Genomic DNA, 17,026 nt, shown 5'->3' with positions numbered 1-17,026 from the left:
AGAAGTTTCAAAATTTATCAGGAAAGTGTAATTGAGTGTTAAAATTTTTAAGAAATGCAATCAAGTCGTGGAATTTTTCAATAATCTTAGTCTTAAAGTTAAAAGCCTGTTAGCATTTTCGTTTGTCACAGAGTTAAGCCAGCCCAAGAGGCACCGAAAGGTCCTGGCGAGGGAAGTGCGTACATATATAAAGGAGCTCTCTTGGCGGGCAGTTTATAGGGAGTTGGGATCGACTTCGGTCCATTTTGGCGCGAGTCGGGAAGCAGGAGCAGAGAAGTTGAATCGTAAACCCTAGTGCCTCTGTCCTGCATCGACGAGAAAGGGTTAAGGGATCAGACGCATGCTCCGGTCGCCGTCTGGCCGGGAGAGCAAATCCGTAGAGAATGTCGCGGAGGATCGGCGGTCGCGGGGATTTGCTGGAGCGGTGGCGAGACATCGAGGAAGAAGAAGAGAGGGAGGGAGGGAATGCGGGTTCTCACGCTTCCGGCTCCAACCAAGTCCGTCTTCACCAGTTGAAAGAGCAATGGTTTCTTTGCCCTCTCTTCTCTCAATCCCCCGTCGACCTCGCACTCTCTATTTCGATTCGTAAAGTTGGTCTCCTAAATTGGCTCGATCGACATTTCTTAACCCCCCCACTCTCTTCTTGATTAAATGCACGTGCGATCAGTGTTGGACTCTCGCTTACAAAGTTCGATTCCATTTCCGGCGGTAGAGATATTACAAAGAATAATCATCTCAATGTGCGGGAAGATCAATATTTGTTTTTGTTTTATCTTCTCCTCAATCCTTTAGTAATTGATGGTTTTTGTTTTTGTACTTAGAATCAAGGTGGGAAGAAAATAAAGAATCGATTCTCTGTAGCTGATTTAGCGGGTAAAAATGAAGTTGACCGCCAGAACATTTGGCGTCTTCAAACTTCCATTTGCTTGCTATATTGACGCTGATCATTGTCAAAATAAGTTCTTATCCTCGTTTCCCTTGTTTTTGAGTGCGTCAAACTCCATGAGATGTGTTGCCTGTTCAGACTGTGACATTTGGCTACAAAGGCTTGAAAGCACTACAGTAAATCAGGAAAATCTCTAACTTTCAGATGATGCCAGGTTTGTGGATGCATTCAACTTTTTGATCTGTTTGCCGAAAGAAACTCACATTTGGTGCGATTCTTGGGATCTAATGGGGCCTTTGCTGGAGACATTCTACAACTACTTTAAGGATGAGCGCCAAGATTCTCCTCTCAGGCTTCTATGGAAAAGAATCTCTGAGGAGATGAAGACATGCATCCGTTGCATTTCTCAGCATCATCAAGCCCTCGAGATGTATAGAATGGAGTATGAGCTAAGTTCAATTGGTCCACTTCTCGACGTGTTGCAGAGTCTGGATGAAGAACGAGTGACTCAACATTTGAGAGAGATCAATGAAAGAATGGCAAGGAAAGACTACTTCCCTGCACATGATAATGCAGAAGTTGTTAGTGTCATGTACGAGGTATGTAATGGCATGCTGCATGTGGATGGCTAATCCTCCAACCACTATTTAGGGCTTCGGGTGCTCGTTGGGATTCTGTAATATTGTGGCGGTTACGTTTGGTTTAGATAAGTTAAACAAATGAGTGCTGCTGGTGGACAAGAACTGTTTGGTAGTCTTCCTAAAATTGGGTTTAATCAAGTCAATGTCTTTTGTGCATTCATCTTCCTTAAACTTCCAGGTGAATACATCTTCACGTCATGTCTTTCCTGTTGATAACATTTCAGGTTCTAATGCATCCTGTTCTGCTCGATGATAAGTCATTGTTCTTTGAATTTGAAGCTTTCATTGAAGCTATTGACAATGTCCATGAATTGGCATTGGATAGAAACCAACAGTTTCCGGTACATTTTACTCAACTTGTCTTCTCCTTTTTGCCTGACAATTTATGGTTATGTTATGATGATTTTTTATTCATTGTCAAATGAATATTCTGTTAGGGCGTTTACGCGTTGTTCTTTTTCAAACGAAGAGTGCGTTTTGTCGCTCATCGATTAGCTGAATCCATGGGTAAACTGAGGTATACTTGCTGTCTTCCAATATGCCTTTTTGAATCGTTATTGAACTTAAGTCGAGGCTTATTGTTTTGCAATTTTCTTTGTGGTGATATGATTAGCATGTATCTGTTAATTTCTTCTCTCTGAATCTCTTAATACTATGTTGTGATAACAATTCTTCTGGCATCTGGAATAGGTAGACAGAGTCTACGATATTCTGAGTTTATCTTGATGTTTGAGGTCCTTTGTTCTCTCTAATTTTCAGCAAAAATTGCTGGCTTTTGCTTTGTCATCTTGTTTGTTTCAATATTCTGATGATCAGCTTTCTACTTCTGTTGGGAAGTCGACCTCTTAAGGCTACTGATTATTGCTTAGAGCATGGTTCTTGTTGCTGTTAAATTCTTGTGGAACTTGTTAATGGCTCGAATAGTTTTAGCATTGCTTGTGGAGGCCTGCCTGTTGTGCAGCGGTTGACACAATTATTTATTTTCCTTCAGTTTATTTGTTGTTCATTATCGTGTTAATTCATATGATCGTTAAACTTTAGGTTCTTCATTCCTTTCTTTTTATTATGAGGACCCTTGGCTACAGTTAAAAAGTATACAAGCTCTATAAGGGTTTTTAAGATGAGTTTTGTCAACACTGCGAAGCGGTGAACTTTCTTCTGAATATACACTCAACCTAGCAGTTACATATTGTGGTACTACCGATAAGAATAGTCTCTGATTCTGTTCTATCTATATGCGATTCTTTGTTTGTGTATAGGAGAGCTGTAGACTTGGAACCTTTGCAGCAGTTGCTTAAGAAATTCATTGGGTCCTTGGAAACAGAAGTGATGCCATCGACAAGTGAAAATTTAAGGCCAAGATTGGAGCTTGATCGTTCTGCTGCATGGATTGGGATTAAATCATTGTAGGTTGGGATGCTGACGTTTTATATAGTCAGGCATTTTAGTCTCTTTGTTTGCTCTCTGATTTTTCATTTCTGATTTTGAAGGATTGGGTTTCTAGAGCCTCCAGCACTGGAAGAAGGGATATTGGAGTCCTATCCTATTTTTCTTGATGTTGTTCTTAACCAAGTCTCCAGTGATTCTCCTGTATTCTCTCATGCGGTCACTTGCTTGAAGCTGCTCTTTGAAATGCTTGGTTTGTTGCTTTCTTTTGATTTGTCCTTTAAGGTACGAAAGCAACAATGTTGCTGTTACAGGAGTCTCATAGTTCTCCTCCTTTTCGTATTTGGTGTTGCTTTAAGGTTGTAAGCTTTGGTTGAGGTCTGCCTTATCTCCAAGCATCATGCGAAGCACACTTGTTGGGCAGTGTTTCCATTCTCGTAATGAGAAAATTCATAAGGACATCTTTGAACTTTTCCAGCCGCTTTTGCAGGCATGCATATATCTCCTGTTCTTCTATTACATTTTTTTCCCTTTCGAGTACTGATGTCTGTGTTGGGTAAACTTTGACTCCTCCAGTCTCTTGAAGCTTGGCAAGATGGCGAGCTTGAAAAGCAAAGAAGGAATTTTCTTTATTTTCTCCTCCAGCAAGTGCCAGTCAGCAGCAACTTCAGTGTTCTCACTAGACAGAAAGCTTGCCAGGTACATATTCTTCTGTAAGTTCAGGGCAACTTCATCTGGCGCACTTGTTTGATTTTATCAATTGTTATTTAACAGGCTGATCTTTCTTGTTACTTATACAATCTCGTGTTTTCAGATAGCTTTTCTTATCATACACAGAGGTTACAATATGAATCCACCTTCTCCCCCTTTTGAATGTTCACATATGTGGTATGACTATATCTACTCTATGTGTGTGCTCTTTTCCCTTCTTATATGCATTTTGCTCTATGCACGCTAAGAGAAAATGATGAGGGCTGCATCTTGAGAGATAATCCCTTGAGTTTAGGTATTCTTACTGGAGAATGAGTTTTTACTTCACAAATGATCATTTAGTAGCCATTTTATGTTTCAAATATTACATCATGGAGGTGTAGCGGCTTTACTCATCCCTCGTTTTCTTGCCTAATGAACGTAGTTATTGTGGACGGAACTTTAGTATCTGATCTCATAGTCTAAAATTTTTGACATATACAAGGCAGAAGGATAATATTGCTCATTTCTGAAAATCCTGAACTGGACAGGGGTCCCTCTCTTGTGTCTTCTCTGAAGGATTCTTCTCTTCATCCTTCTCTGCGGCAACCTGCCCTTGATCTCATTCAAACTATCATGGTCTCTGATGCTGCTGCCTTAATATCATCATCCTTAAGTTTTCACACACGTCCAAGTATTGTTAGAAGTGCAGTCAAGTTGAATGATGCTGAAGATGATGACGAGCCGGCATTTCTTCCATATGGTGTAGAGGAGGAGAAATTTGGTGCATGGCGCGCTTTCAGCTCGCAAAATCTGGTTGTTTCTCGGGAATATAGAGGATGGATGTGCATCCCCATGTTATGGACTGATGTTTTGGTTGAAACTGATCCCACAGTTCTTCCGTTGTCATTTTCCAAGGCTGTCTTTTGGGCCAGATCTCGCCTGTTGTTCGTAGAACCTGATATTAGTGGGGAAACTTATCTTCCAATTCAATCTTGGATTTTGTCATTTGCCGAAGAAATGTCCTCTGCGTTTGGATGGAAGGTTCCTACCGGCTCTGATGATGGTGGAGATGGAAAGCTGTCAAAGAACTCCGTGGAAGCTTCATCTATGTGTCTCCCTTTGATAAAAACATTTAACAGGTTAGAACTTTATCGCATTGTTTATAGTATGTTCTCTGTCCTGTGGGGTGTATCTACATAACAAGACTAGTAATATGAGCATATGAGGTGCTTCTTAAGGTGGATGAGCACTGCTTGAAAGCTCCTGACGATACTGGAGGAAGTTCGGTACGAGGGAATAAGGGAGAAGGCAATTGCAACTCTGGCTTGCATTCTCATCCCTTTATTTGGAAGCAAACATTTGTGCAGTGATAAGCACATAGTAGGGGTTTGAGCTATTACTTTGCTCTTCCATGGGTTGTGCAGATGGTTCGTTCTTTTGATGTTAAAAACATTTCCAATGCGACACCAGAATGAGTCTTGATACTCTTGTGATACTCAAGATTCTTGCCGCATGCCGTAGGTTTTGATAATGACTGACCTCAATTTCATTGTATCATATATGAGATGAAGTGGCTTGTGATTCCCGAAATTATTGAGATGAAGGTTGTTGCAGGTTGACTGGACATTTTCTAGTTCAAATGGCACAAGGACTGCTGCTGAAGCAGTGGACGTGGGAACCCAGGATGAGTGGAAGCTTGATTCTTTTGCTTGCTGATCCCAATGATGTATGTTAATCTTATGATTCGTGTGGTCTTCTTTAGTTACAAATTCCCCTTGCTTGATTGACCTTTTGCCTTGATTTTAATGGTTTCTCATGTTGCAGAATGTGAGACACTCTGCGAAGAGTATCTTGGAACAAGTTTCGGGTACACGAGGTCTCACATGTGGATTGAAATATCTTTGCTCATTCAGCCTTTCTCTATCTGCAGTCCTTTCAGGGCTAAAACATGCACTTCTCGTGAGTCTCAAGGGATTTATTTCTTATTCGGGCTTTCTCCTCCAATGTCATCTTGCATTTTATTATTTTTAGTTGGAAAGGGGTTTCTAGATGGAAAGGGATTTCTTACTTATGCCAGATCATTAGCTAATTCTATATTTAGTTCATAGAACTTTTTATGCCACCATTACTTTTTGCATTTGTTTGTGTAATCTTACGGAAAATCATATAGCTTTTTATGCCACCCTTACTTTTTGTATTTGTTTGTATAATCCTATGGAAAATTGGCTCTTTTTATAAACTTGACCCGGGTCTTTTATCCACCTCTCCATTTGATGTCAACTTTCCTATATGATCAGGATTTTTCAAATATATGGCCTTGGACATCATATGAAGCTGTTACCTAAGGGGATATGGCATAAAAATAATGGGATGATGCTTGACGAAAAATATAGTCTTCACAAGATTATACTATAATTGGTCCCTGTTTGGTGGATTTGTGTTTAGTTGTTTCTTCTGTTTGCAGATACTCCAAGTCCAGTCAGATTCTGTGGGACTGAACTTCCACACTTTGCAACATTTCTTTTTCCTTGTCCGAAAATTGTTGAATGAGGGAAATCCTCCTACTTTAGATGTGCGAGAAGAAATGTCCAGTGAATTGACTGCTGGCAAGCTATCTTCGCAAGGGGGATTTTTGCGGCAGCCCGTTTTTGATTCTTTGACTGCTGACGCAAGTGCTCATTCTTCAAACGCTAGTTGTGACTTGCTTGAGAAATTTAACATTTTACTATCTGAAGCTGCTTGGCCTTCCATAGAGAAGTGCTTGATGATAGGGAAAACATTTATAGACCATAGTATCTGTCAGGTATTGATCTATATTCTATTTTTGTTGATCATTGGTTAAGACCCTTTTTTTATAACTGCGAATATTCCTTCTCATCCTGCTGTAGGATTGGCTACATGTTTATATTAATATTGGTAATTGCCATTCCTCAGGTTTCCTATTTCTTTTCGCCCAATTAAATTACATAAAATTTGAAATCACTGCCTTATCAGGATATAACACATCTAGAGAATCAATATTTTCTTCAGGTACAGCTTTATTTGCAGAGTGAAAAATTTCTTCTTGTAATTCTTGGCCTTTGCAGATGACTTGTGTACGTATACTTGAGCTCCTCCCAGTGGTTTTTGAAAAGAATTGTCGATCTATTGTTGCAACTGGGAATTCAGGAATGTCAATGGAAAAGGTAATGGACTATGGATGGCTTCAGCATTTGATGGAATGGGGAAAATCGTCACTGAATGTCATTGTCATTTATTGGAAAAAAACAGTAATATCTTTGCTGGAATTTCTTAAAGGAGCTTTTAGTGGCGTGTCTTCATCCCTAATCAGGTCTATCGAAAATCTTATCACATCTGGTGAGCTCCGTTGATAAGAGTAATTTTGTCGCTGCAATCTGCTTGTGCATATTTTCTTAAGTTGGACTAATACATATGTTCCCTTATCAGATTCTGTCTCATTGGATGAGCTAATGAAGCAAGTATCATGCCTCTCTGTTTCTTTATCCATGGAAGCTTCTACTGTTGATGGAAAGACAAATTTCAGTTCACATGTTCCGTTTTCTCCTTATTTGTCTGCTGAAAAAGAATACCCCACTTTAGCTGTCCGACCATCTTCTGGTGGAATTTTGGGTGGGCAAATCTTGGAGACAGCAGTTGTGTCGAGTAAGAAAGATCCAAACTACGTTGTTATTTCAGATGATGAAACGGAAAAGCACACTTCACCCAGTTTTCTATCCAGAAGTAAGTCAGAGGATGAAGCCAATGCGTCCGTGACTCAGCCAAAGGACTGCATGCTGGTTGGTCAGAAAGCTGCTTTAGAAAGAAATTCTCCACAAATTTACCATGCCAAGAAGACTTCTGGAACGCGTTCCTCTAACAATTCGCCAATTGTATGCAATTTAAGAGAGACTACTGAGAATCCTAATCTGTCTTCTCGGAGGCAAAATTTAGATACCTTGATCATTGTGGATTCTAAGAGTCGGAAGATTACCTCAGACTGCAGTTTAAAGGGCACGTCTTCTTTCCAAGATGAAGTTCCGGTGCAAACCTTATCTGCTAAAGCTGCTGTGAATGAAAAGAAAGATCAATGTTCAAGTAATGAGATTTCTGAAGCTGGTGATGAAATATTGAAAGAGTTGGTAAGTGATACAAAAGATGATCCCCAGAAATCAGTCACTAGATCTGTAAAGTTGCATCGTGCGTCTCTCACGAATCCCAGCACTACTGCTCCTAAACGTCAACTAATTCAACTGAAGTCATCTATTCAGAATAGAGGCGGGTATTTGCACAGGCGGCAGGCTGGAAATAAAAGGTTTCAGCCACTGAGGCTTGACGAGTGGTACAGACCTATCTTAGAAATAGATTACTTTGCCACTGTGGGTTCATCTAGTATTGAAGATGATAAAAAACTTAGTGAATTGAAGGAAGTTCCTCTGTGCTTTGAGTCTGCTGAACAATATGTTGACATTTTTCGACCGCTTGTTCTTGAGGAGTTTAAAGCACAATTACGCAGTTCCTATCTAGAGATGTCATCTTTGGAAGATGTGTACTGTGGAAGGCTATCTGTGTTGTCTGTTGATAGAGTAGACGACTTTCATCTCGTCCGCTTTGTCCATGATGACCCTTGTTCTGCATCTGGTAAAAGTTTCTCAGAGAATGACCTTGTTTTGTTGACTAAAGAACCTGTGCAGAGTCCTTCCCACGAAATTCATATGGTTGGAAAGGTTAGTAATTGGGTTTTATTCTGCTGAGATATTTTTGGTGATATGCAAGTGCTTCGTGAAATTCATATAAATGCTAATCACTCTGTAAACAGTGGTGCATGCCATGGATGATTGAAGACATCTAATAAACTGTCCAGACTTTGATTATCTGGAGTCTTAGCACAATCTAAGTAGTGGTATAAGCTCTCAGACATTGTACTGCCGTATCTGTTACTTTTTAAAGGATTGTATATGCTTTGGTTTATCTGATTTGCAGGTAGAGAGGCGTGAGAGAGACCACCAAAGGAAGTCAAGCACACTAGTTATTAGGTTCTATCTCCAAAATGCTTCTTCCCGTTTAAATCAAGCTAGAAGGCTCCTCATTGACCGCAGTAAATGGCATGGAAGTCGGATTATGAGCATCACACCTCAACTTCGTGAATTTCAGGCATTATCTTCAATAAAGAATATCCCAATCCTTAAGATAATTCTGGACCCTACCAACAATTCTTGGGGTATGAATGAAGTTAAACCATCACATTTGGGTAAGCTGTCCAGATCTCTGCGGCAAATGCTGGAGGCAACTTTCAATGACAGTCAACTTCAAGCTATCAGTGCATCCATCAGTTCATTGGATTCATGTAAAGATTGCCGGTTATCTCTCATTCAGGGTCCTCCAGGTATATAATTTACCCACTTAGTTTAAGCTGTCGAGAATGATGCCAAATCTGAAGTTGATTTCTTCCATGCAGGTACAGGGAAGACTCGAACTATAGTTGCCATTGTTAGTGTGTTGCTTGCCTCTCTGCAAAGAACAGATGAGACAAAAAGTTCTTGGCATGAGAGCTTGAATGGGAGCAGTACTTCATTTGCCAAGTTCAGGCCAAAAATCAGGGAGTCTGTTGCAATTGCTAGGGCATGGCAAGATGCAGCCTTAGCTAGGCAATTAAATAAAGATGCGGAGAATTCTACAAAACCCATGGAGCATTCTGTTAGAGGAAGGGTACTTATTTGTGCTCAATCTAATGCCGCAGTGGATGAGTTGGTATCAAGAATATCCAGTGAAGGTCTGTATGGCTGTGATGGAAAGATGTACAAACCTTTCCTTGTAAGGGTCGGAAATGCTAAGACCGTACACTCAAATTCCTTACCATACTTCATCGACACACTTGTTGATAAACGGTTGGCTGAAGAAAAGAATTCTACTGATGCCAGAAATGATGTCTCCACTGTGCAGCTGCGTGCAAATTTAGAAAAGTTAGTTGATCGTATTAGGTACTATGAGGCAAAGCGTGCTAACATAAGAGATGAAAATACAGATCTTGCATGTTCTCTGAAGGATGAGAGTAAGAAGTTGGTTGATGGTAAGGAAATGTCTGATGAAGAACTTGAGATGAAGCTGAAAGAGCTTTATGAGCAAAAGAGGCACATATACAAAGAACTTAGCCTCGTTCAGGCACAAGAGAAGAAAGCTAATGAAGAAATAAGGGCACTTAAGCATAAACTGCGAAAATCCATGCTAAGGGAAGCTGAAATTATTGTAACTACATTAAGCGGCTCTGGTGGAGACCTATATGAAGTTTGCTCTGAGTCTATGTCAAATCCTAAATATGGAAGTCCATCTGAGAATTCTCTTTTCGATGCTGTTGTTATTGATGAAGCGGCTCAAGTAAAATCTACATTCAGCCTATTCCTCTATTAGCATTAACATTTTGACCAGTACGAAGCTTCTTAACCTCAATGGCATTCTTTTTCCTCACTGCAGGCACTTGAACCGGCTACTCTAATTCCTCTTCAACTTTTGAAGTCAATGGGGACCAACTGTATCATGGTGAGGAGAATGAAATTGAATTATTTATTGAATTAAATGTTGGTCTCAAGTTATTGCTGAAGCTTGTATTCCTAATTGAAGGTAGGTGATCCAAAGCAGCTCCCGGCTACTGTAATGTCTAACATTGCTAGCAAATTCCTGTATGAATGCAGCATGTTTGAACGTCTGCAGAGGGCGGGTTATCCTGTCACAATGCTTACCAAACAGGTGGATTAAATTGTGTTGTCTTAAACTTCAGAATTAGATTTTTTTCTTGTGCTTCATTTAGAATGTAGTCAACCCCTGCTGTGATTTTTTCTGGATAAATTAATAAATATGCATTTTTGTAAATATTCTGGCTTTGCTGGCTCTTTTGGCTTTTGATTCAAAATGTTGATTAGGAAATGTGAGTTGTTTTTATAATGCATTTACTAGCGGATTCTGTCCAAAAGCTTTACCTATAAGGTAGAGGATGCAAATTTATATTGAGAAAACTTCAAGGGGACTGTAGATTATAGATTTTCTTGCTTATGTATGTTAATATTGTTTTCCATTAGAGAATAAGATTCATCTGTGGCTATAGGATTTTCCTTGTTTGGAATGAGGTCATTGTCTCGGCGGTTGTCTCGCTTTTCTGAATTCATTGAATTGCTAAGTATTTAGCTTCATGATTCCTCATCTATTACTATGTCTGTTGTATTCCTTTTTCTTGGACATTGGATAGGAGAATATTGCTCCATGGTTCCTTGAATTACATAATCCGATGTATTTGTCCACTGCTTTTTGTTGGACATCATTATGTATCAAGTTCTTTGTTCTTTTGTTTTTCCATAGTAGAAGCATATTTTGGAAGAGGGGTGCGACTGGATTACATAATACATTCATACCCATTGATTTCATGCATCTTTTGTTAACCCAAAGGTAGATATAAATGTGGTGCTAGGTCCATAGTGCAAAGTTCAATAGTGTCTGCTGCTCTGGTATTTAGGGAGCAATAGGCTAACATGGTTGTGCTGTACTTCTCAACTTCCTTTGATATCTTCTTTTCTTCATTATTTGGTTGGCTGCTGATTCTTTGCTTGTCCCATCAGTCTAAATGCTATGCTATCACTGCCAAATTGTGTCTTTTTCCATTGTGGATGAGAATAACCCTGCTTTACCAGAACCATGTTGTGAAGAGGCCTTGTATCTTTTGCAGTATAGGATGCACCCCGAGATATGCCAGTTTCCTTCTTCTTATTTTTATGATGGGAAGCTATTGAATGGGGATATAATAGATGAAAGATCTGTGTCCTTTCACCAGACTAAAGGTCTTGGTCCATATATATTTTATGACATTGTTGATGGCGTGGAGATGCATGGTGAAAATTCCGGTGCGTCGTCTCTTTGTAATGAGCGGGAGGTGGATGCTGCCGTTGAACTCTTAAGTTTTTTCAAGAGGAGGTGTGTCCTCTCAATTAAAATTCATTGGTTGGGAATACCCTTGTATGACATTATTGATCATTTTCGCAGAAACTTGTCTGCATAATGTTGAGCACTAACCCCTATTTTTTATGGCTTTTTTCAATCTTCGTAGGCACTCATCGGAATTTGTTGGTGGGAGAATTGGTATAATCACTCCATACAAGCGTCAACTTTCCTTGTTGCGTTCACGGTTCTATAGCGCATTTGGATCTCCTGCTGCTGCCGAAATGGAGTTCAATACTGTGGACGGTTTTCAGGGCCGTGAGGTTGATATTCTGATACTTTCCACTGTAAGGGCGGCTAAACCGGGCTCTGCGATGGGTGGGATATCATCAAGCACTATTGGATTTGTTGCTGATGTACGGCGCATGAATGTTGCTTTAACCAGAGCTAAACTCTCTCTTTGGATATTGGGCAATTCAAGGACATTAAAGACAAATCGCAGCTGGGCTGCTCTTCTGGAGGATGCTAAGGCCAGGAGCTTATTTGTATCTGTTAAAACTCCCTACAGATCTATGTTTGATAAAGCTTTGGGAAGTGAATCTGAACGCTGTTCAGTTGAGCTGAACCATCACAAAAAACTAGAAATTAGCATTCATGGTGCTCAGAGAACCGAGAACTATACAAAGGGGTTGACCAGAAAGAAAGCAGAATATGTAGGCCATGCTGTTCCCCGTAGTCAAAAGGAAACTGGAGAGAGGCGCGATGCTTCAATTCGAGAAGATGCTTTGAGTAAGAAGGAAGGTTTGAAGAGAAAACATTATCTATTACAAAGGGATAATGCTCATTCCATAGGTGCAGATGAAGACGTCATGTCAACTCGTGATGCAACTTTTGCTTCTGAAGAACATGCCATGGATGGCAAAAGGAGGGCCAAAGAGCGTAATGAAGAGAAATACAATAATGCTCTAAGGAACAAGGTGTACAGTAAGTCTAGCAAGAGTGGCCGTGCTGGAAAGAATACGGATGCAGGTGATACTGATAAGCATTTGGATCACTGTGCTTCTGAAAAAGGAATTAAATCATCCGAGCTAGAGAGGAGTCAGAGAAATCTCAATGATTGTCTGCTTGAAGATAAGGTCGGCAATGATTTCAGCAAAGGTGCCGCTCTTGATGGAAAGCGGAATGACTTAATTGTTAAAAGGAAACAACAGCGTGAAGCTGTTGATGCTCTTCTGTCATCTTCTCTTATACCTTCAAAGAAGTCTGAAGCCTCTGGAAAAGCTTTCCCTGCCAAAAGGCCAGGTTCTGGGAAATTAAATACAGGTCCTGGCATTAAACCATCCAAGAGGAGAGGTAATTTTCCATTTGACCGTTTTTTGGAGCAGAGAATACAGTTAAAGAACTCACATATCCACCTTCATTAGAGTCATATTAATTGCCATTTAATATGTAGAACCATCATAAGTTCAGGTCATAATATTATGGGATTGTTTCCCTGCTCGATTCTGACCTTCTTAGCTGCTTAGATGGAATATATCGTTTTTCTTCCCTTGCAGGTACGTCGTAGTCATTCGGAGTGGATCACCTTCATACTCTGGTTCGGATTTTCATGAAATTATCCAAAATGATTAACGGAGAGGAGCACATTTGAATCAATTCACCCTCGTGCTTGTTTGTGTTTTGTGTCACATTGGAAGTGAAGTGCAATGATGAAACTCAGGTATATTCTCAGTAGCATATGAGAGCTTTATTTTTCTGCTGAATCATCACCAATGGATAATACATAGGTAGTTCTTTGTAAAGAAGAAAATATCTGTATCAACATCGAAGCTCATCTTCAGTTATCAATTTGCTCAAAAGTTTACATTCAAACTCATTACAGCCATGCGTGAACAATCAAGCTGGTGATATCACATGTTATGCAGCGTCTTATTTCAGGTTATTTTGATTCACATATTAGTTATTCAGGTAGCTTCGATTATACCTTTATTCTTTTTGGCCCCTATTGTGCAATTTCATGCTGGACTAGACTTTGTATTACCATTCTAGTTGTTGGACTGTGCCTTTATTTCCTCGGCTGTTGCTGGAATCTTTTGAACCTAACCGTAGTTGGAAGTTGAAAATCTGCTAAAACCAATATCTAGTGTTATGTAATATTTCACTTAACTGTTTTAGTGTCATTTAGTCAAGTTTAATTAGTGAACAATGAAAGTGGTTATGACTTCTATTGGCGAGTAGCTATTTGGATTAATTGAATCTCTTTAGCTGGTTTTAATACAGTTTATTTCGTTTCGCCAAATGTATCAGGCATCTGTCGTGATATTATTTCACTCTGTACACTCCTGTCGGTGCCATCGAAGAATGATTGTGAGTTGGCTTCAAGCCGATGATGCTTCAGCGCCAAGGTAGTGGTTGGAGCTTGGGTACTATTATTAAGGGGATGATCTGTTCTCCATCGATGAGTTGGGAATGAGGGCAATGGATATCCAACAAGTGATTCGGAAGACCTACACAGAAGGGTCTTGATGGACTCTGCTTTGTCTCATAAGACATGGCACGACCGGCAAAGTTTGGAATGCCATCTCTTGAATCTCCTTTTCCCCATCTTTTGGCTTACTAGAAAGCTGCAGGCACGGGTAAGAATCTCCTGTCCTTTTGTCAATATACTAGCCATTACATTATAGTAGTGCTTGTCTTCCGAAGTGTCAGGCTAACTGTATTATTAGTCGGGAAAGAAATTTCATTTTGGTGTGCATAGTGCAGATAAAAGTGGACGTGCTCCTCGTAATAAAATGCAGTCAGCAAAATTCATTTGAAGGCCTCCATTGTATAGTATTTTGATCTCTATTTTCATATGGCAACCTTCTGTACAATCTTTCTCGGCATGTACTGAACGTGTTTCCGCAAATATGCCGTAGATATGCTATATTATCCAAACTCGAGCAACTATTTTATTGTCAAACGGTCTTCTTGGGAATATTCTGCGCGCAAAATGACCTTTTCTCCTTTTTCTTTTGCAAATATGGTATCAACTCTAAATTAAAGAAAGAGTTGACTCTCGTCGTCTCATGGGTCTTGATTGTTTTCCTATTTTTAGTATGTTTTCAAATTTTTCCCACTTCATTGTCTTCCAGCTTGCTCATTTTTTCCCCCTCATTTGGTTATATTTTTCTTGTCCAATTAATCTATTTAGCAACTATTCTACATCATTGCGTTGCAACCACTTTTAGGGTGAAAAGATGGATGTTTGTGCGCCTATGGATGCCTTCCCTTAACAGATCTGAACTGAGCTTGAGAAAAAGCCTTGTACTAAAGCCATACTTTTCGTTAATCGTTTTGACAGCTTTAGACAAGGGAGTGCAGAGTACTCTTCGTGACGTGCATTGGGTGACTGTACAATGATACCGAAACCTAGATAAGATAATGTCATGGTTTGGAGAGCTACCTTGAATTCGAAGAATGTTTTCTGAAATCTGATTGACGCCAACCTTTTCTTCGCATGAGTGTCATTGCATGCTTTTTGTCTCTATACTTAAGGCTATGTTTAGCAGCCAGGACAAGGACCGGGATGGAATGGGTTTAGGTATGATAAGAGATTCTCTGGTTGTAGATATGGACAGGTAATCTCATTATGTTATTGGTCCATGGAAGATAGAATTGAAAGAACTTGCAGAAAATTAACTAAATTACTGAAAAGGCCAAAAACCCTAGATGGCGCGGCAAGCACCGCCGTCTCCATGAAAAGAATATAAAGGGAACAGGGTTCGTTTTGGTGACTGTAGGTGGTTGCTAGTTGAACCACCATTGCTGTCGACGGTGGCATCAAGTTGTGACTCCTGCTGGATTTTTTTTATCTAACATTTTATTGGGTATCTTCCACTCGAAAGAAGTCGCCAACATGATCGGGATAAAATATGATCCCAATCGGGCTGCCAAACATAGCCTTAGAGTTTGTGACTCAAGAATAGCAATGGGTAAAAACTCAGGACGGATCTATAAAATCGATATACCGACTAATTGGTTTGGTATTGAATGCCTATTTGCAGTTTGTCATATTATTTAGCGCCTGTCAATTTTGTATGCTAGTGGAGTAGTCTCATACTTATTCCATACCCCGGTTTAGCTCCCATAAGAGGTAAATGCATCATCATATATGGCGAAACTTAATACACCATCCAAAGAGCAGAACAACTAGTTGATGAAGCTGATCAATATGTACATTCAATTCAGCGTCCAATAAGGACTAACCCTCCAAATTCTTGTACTTTAGGTACATGTAGGGCAACAAGGGCGAAAGAAAGAAGCTATCAAACTAAGTTCTTACTCGTATGTTTCTTTGGCTTGGATGTCATTTGGTTGGATCTCACACACCTGGCCAGGATTCCCTCGAAATCTTCTTCCTCACAACAAGGAATCTGAAGCCCCCCCTCCTGCTCGAACCCGACCTCCTCGGCCACCTGTTCCATCAATGTCCTGAATTCCGGCACCGACAAGTAGCTTGCTGGGATCACGAACCTCCTCAACTTCGGCCCTACGTACACCGCCAGGTACCCCTTTGGCACCCTACCCGGCGGCCTCCTGTCGTCCCAGAACTCAATGGCGAGCAGCGACTCTGTCAAATTGTCTCCCAGCGATTTTCTGGACGCGTGCGGAGGAGGCTGGCGGCAGCGATTTTGCTGCGGATGCGACAGTAGCCATTGCTTGAGCATTTTCCTGGGCCACACACCGACTCGTTGGTTCTTCATCCTATCGAAAATGGCCATGATCCAGAACGTTACGCGAATCTCGTCCTAAGAAAGAAAGTGTCCATGCCACGCCGCGAAATGTGTTCTCGGAGTACTACGCAACCCGAAGAGGGCTACCGCCACGGAGAAAACCACCGTGCCATCTCTACGAAAACATGGGAACTCTGTTTTCGGTAGATCTGAAAGGGTCATCAGACGGTGGAGAGATCAGAGATGACCTGGTAATTGGGTCCAATCCTAAGGGAAGAATGAGAAGCGGCGTTAGAATATTGTTTGGTTTTCATTGATTCCGACGTTTCTGCTTTATACGTGAAAGAAAAGAACGGTTGGCGGACAATCAAATCCAGCCAGTAAATGGCCGAAATAAAAGTTTTGGGAACTCTCCCCTGAAAACTCTCACTCTTCGTACTGTCATGAAAACTTAAAAAAAAAAAAAAACAACGGCAACTATAATAACAATGTGTTGCAATCTACGTTTGGTGCGCCAATGTTGGCGGCACACAAGCTATTTTGACGCATGGGGCCTTCTTTTAGGCTCCTCTGTTTGACCCGCTTCAACGTTGTTTCGAGTTTGTTTTTACGTTGTCTGTCTTTGGCTTTGTTTTTGCCGCTGGGATTTTTTTAGCCGTTTCTCGCCATTTTACGTAACACGATACGGACGACCCGTCGATCAGGGTTCATCGAAAGGTGCATGCATTGTCTCGTCCACCGGCCATTTTTCCTCACGCCTCAACCGGCTTCTTCTGGCCTAAGAT

General features: G+C 40.5%; 2 protein-coding genes across 4 annotated transcripts; one reads left to right on the top strand and one right to left on the bottom strand.

The window, feature by feature from the left end:
• Positions 1-143: 143 nt before the first annotated feature.
• Positions 144-14,481, top strand: LOC115752685 (uncharacterized ATP-dependent helicase C29A10.10c). Of its 3 annotated transcripts, XM_030690974.2 has the most exons (23): positions 144-526; positions 1,101-1,485; positions 1,752-1,868; positions 1,965-2,044; positions 2,787-2,933; positions 3,018-3,166; positions 3,273-3,403; positions 3,490-3,612; positions 3,728-3,801; positions 4,155-4,745; positions 5,221-5,332; positions 5,431-5,565; positions 6,071-6,409; positions 6,693-6,963; positions 7,054-8,330; positions 8,587-8,989; positions 9,062-9,978; positions 10,075-10,140; positions 10,222-10,347; positions 11,318-11,562; positions 11,696-12,879; positions 13,083-13,246; positions 13,834-14,481. In XM_030690974.2, the coding sequence occupies exons 1-22, from the start codon at positions 384-386 to the stop codon at positions 13,091-13,093; spliced, it is 7,026 nt and encodes a 2,341-aa protein (XP_030546834.1). In that variant the 5' UTR covers positions 144-383; the 3' UTR covers positions 13,094-13,246; positions 13,834-14,481. The 3 variants fall into 3 exon arrangements, with proteins under 3 accessions (XP_030546834.1, XP_030546835.1, XP_030546837.1); XM_030690975.2 differs by lacking the exons at positions 11,318-11,562; positions 13,083-13,246; positions 13,834-14,481 and having other exon boundaries at positions 11,696-11,915; XM_030690977.2 differs by lacking the exons at positions 144-526; positions 1,101-1,485; positions 1,752-1,868; ... (2 more) ...; positions 3,018-3,166; positions 3,273-3,403 and having other exon boundaries at positions 4,183-4,745.
• A 1,152-nt stretch (positions 14,482-15,633) lies between these two features.
• Positions 15,634-16,693, bottom strand: LOC115752709 (auxin-responsive protein SAUR36-like). The gene has a single exon (XM_030691010.2). It carries the CDS (start codon positions 16,287-16,289, stop codon positions 15,834-15,836), a length of 456 nt encoding a protein of 151 aa, XP_030546870.2. The 5' UTR covers positions 16,290-16,693; the 3' UTR covers positions 15,634-15,833.
• Between the last annotated feature and the right edge of the window lie 333 nt (positions 16,694-17,026).

Source organism: Rhodamnia argentea, chromosome 2, assembly GCF_020921035.1.
Source record: "Rhodamnia argentea isolate NSW1041297 chromosome 2, ASM2092103v1, whole genome shotgun sequence".
Lineage (NCBI taxonomy): Eukaryota > Viridiplantae > Streptophyta > Magnoliopsida > Myrtales > Myrtaceae > Rhodamnia > Rhodamnia argentea.
The sequence above is the reverse complement of the archived record's forward strand: the minus strand, read 5'-3'. Positions and strand labels throughout refer to the sequence as shown.

What these genes read in the sequence shown, in the direction of transcription:
- LOC115752709 (XM_030691010.2), bottom strand. Translation starts at nt 16,289, where the DNA reads ATGGCCATTTTCGATAGGATGAAGAACCAACGAGTCGGTGTGTGGCCC.
- LOC115752685 (XM_030690974.2), top strand. Translation starts at nt 384, where the DNA reads ATGTCGCGGAGGATCGGCGGTCGCGGGGATTTGCTGGAGCGGTGGCGA. An exon ending in TGGGGACCAACTGTATCATG is followed by an intron (nt 10,141 to 10,221) that starts GTGAGGAGAATG and finishes TCCTAATTGAAG; the next exon opens with GTAGGTGATCCAAAGCAGCT. An exon ending in TTAAGTTTTTTCAAGAGGAG is followed by an intron (nt 11,563 to 11,695) that starts GTGTGTCCTCTC and finishes CAATCTTCGTAG; the next exon opens with GCACTCATCGGAATTTGTTG.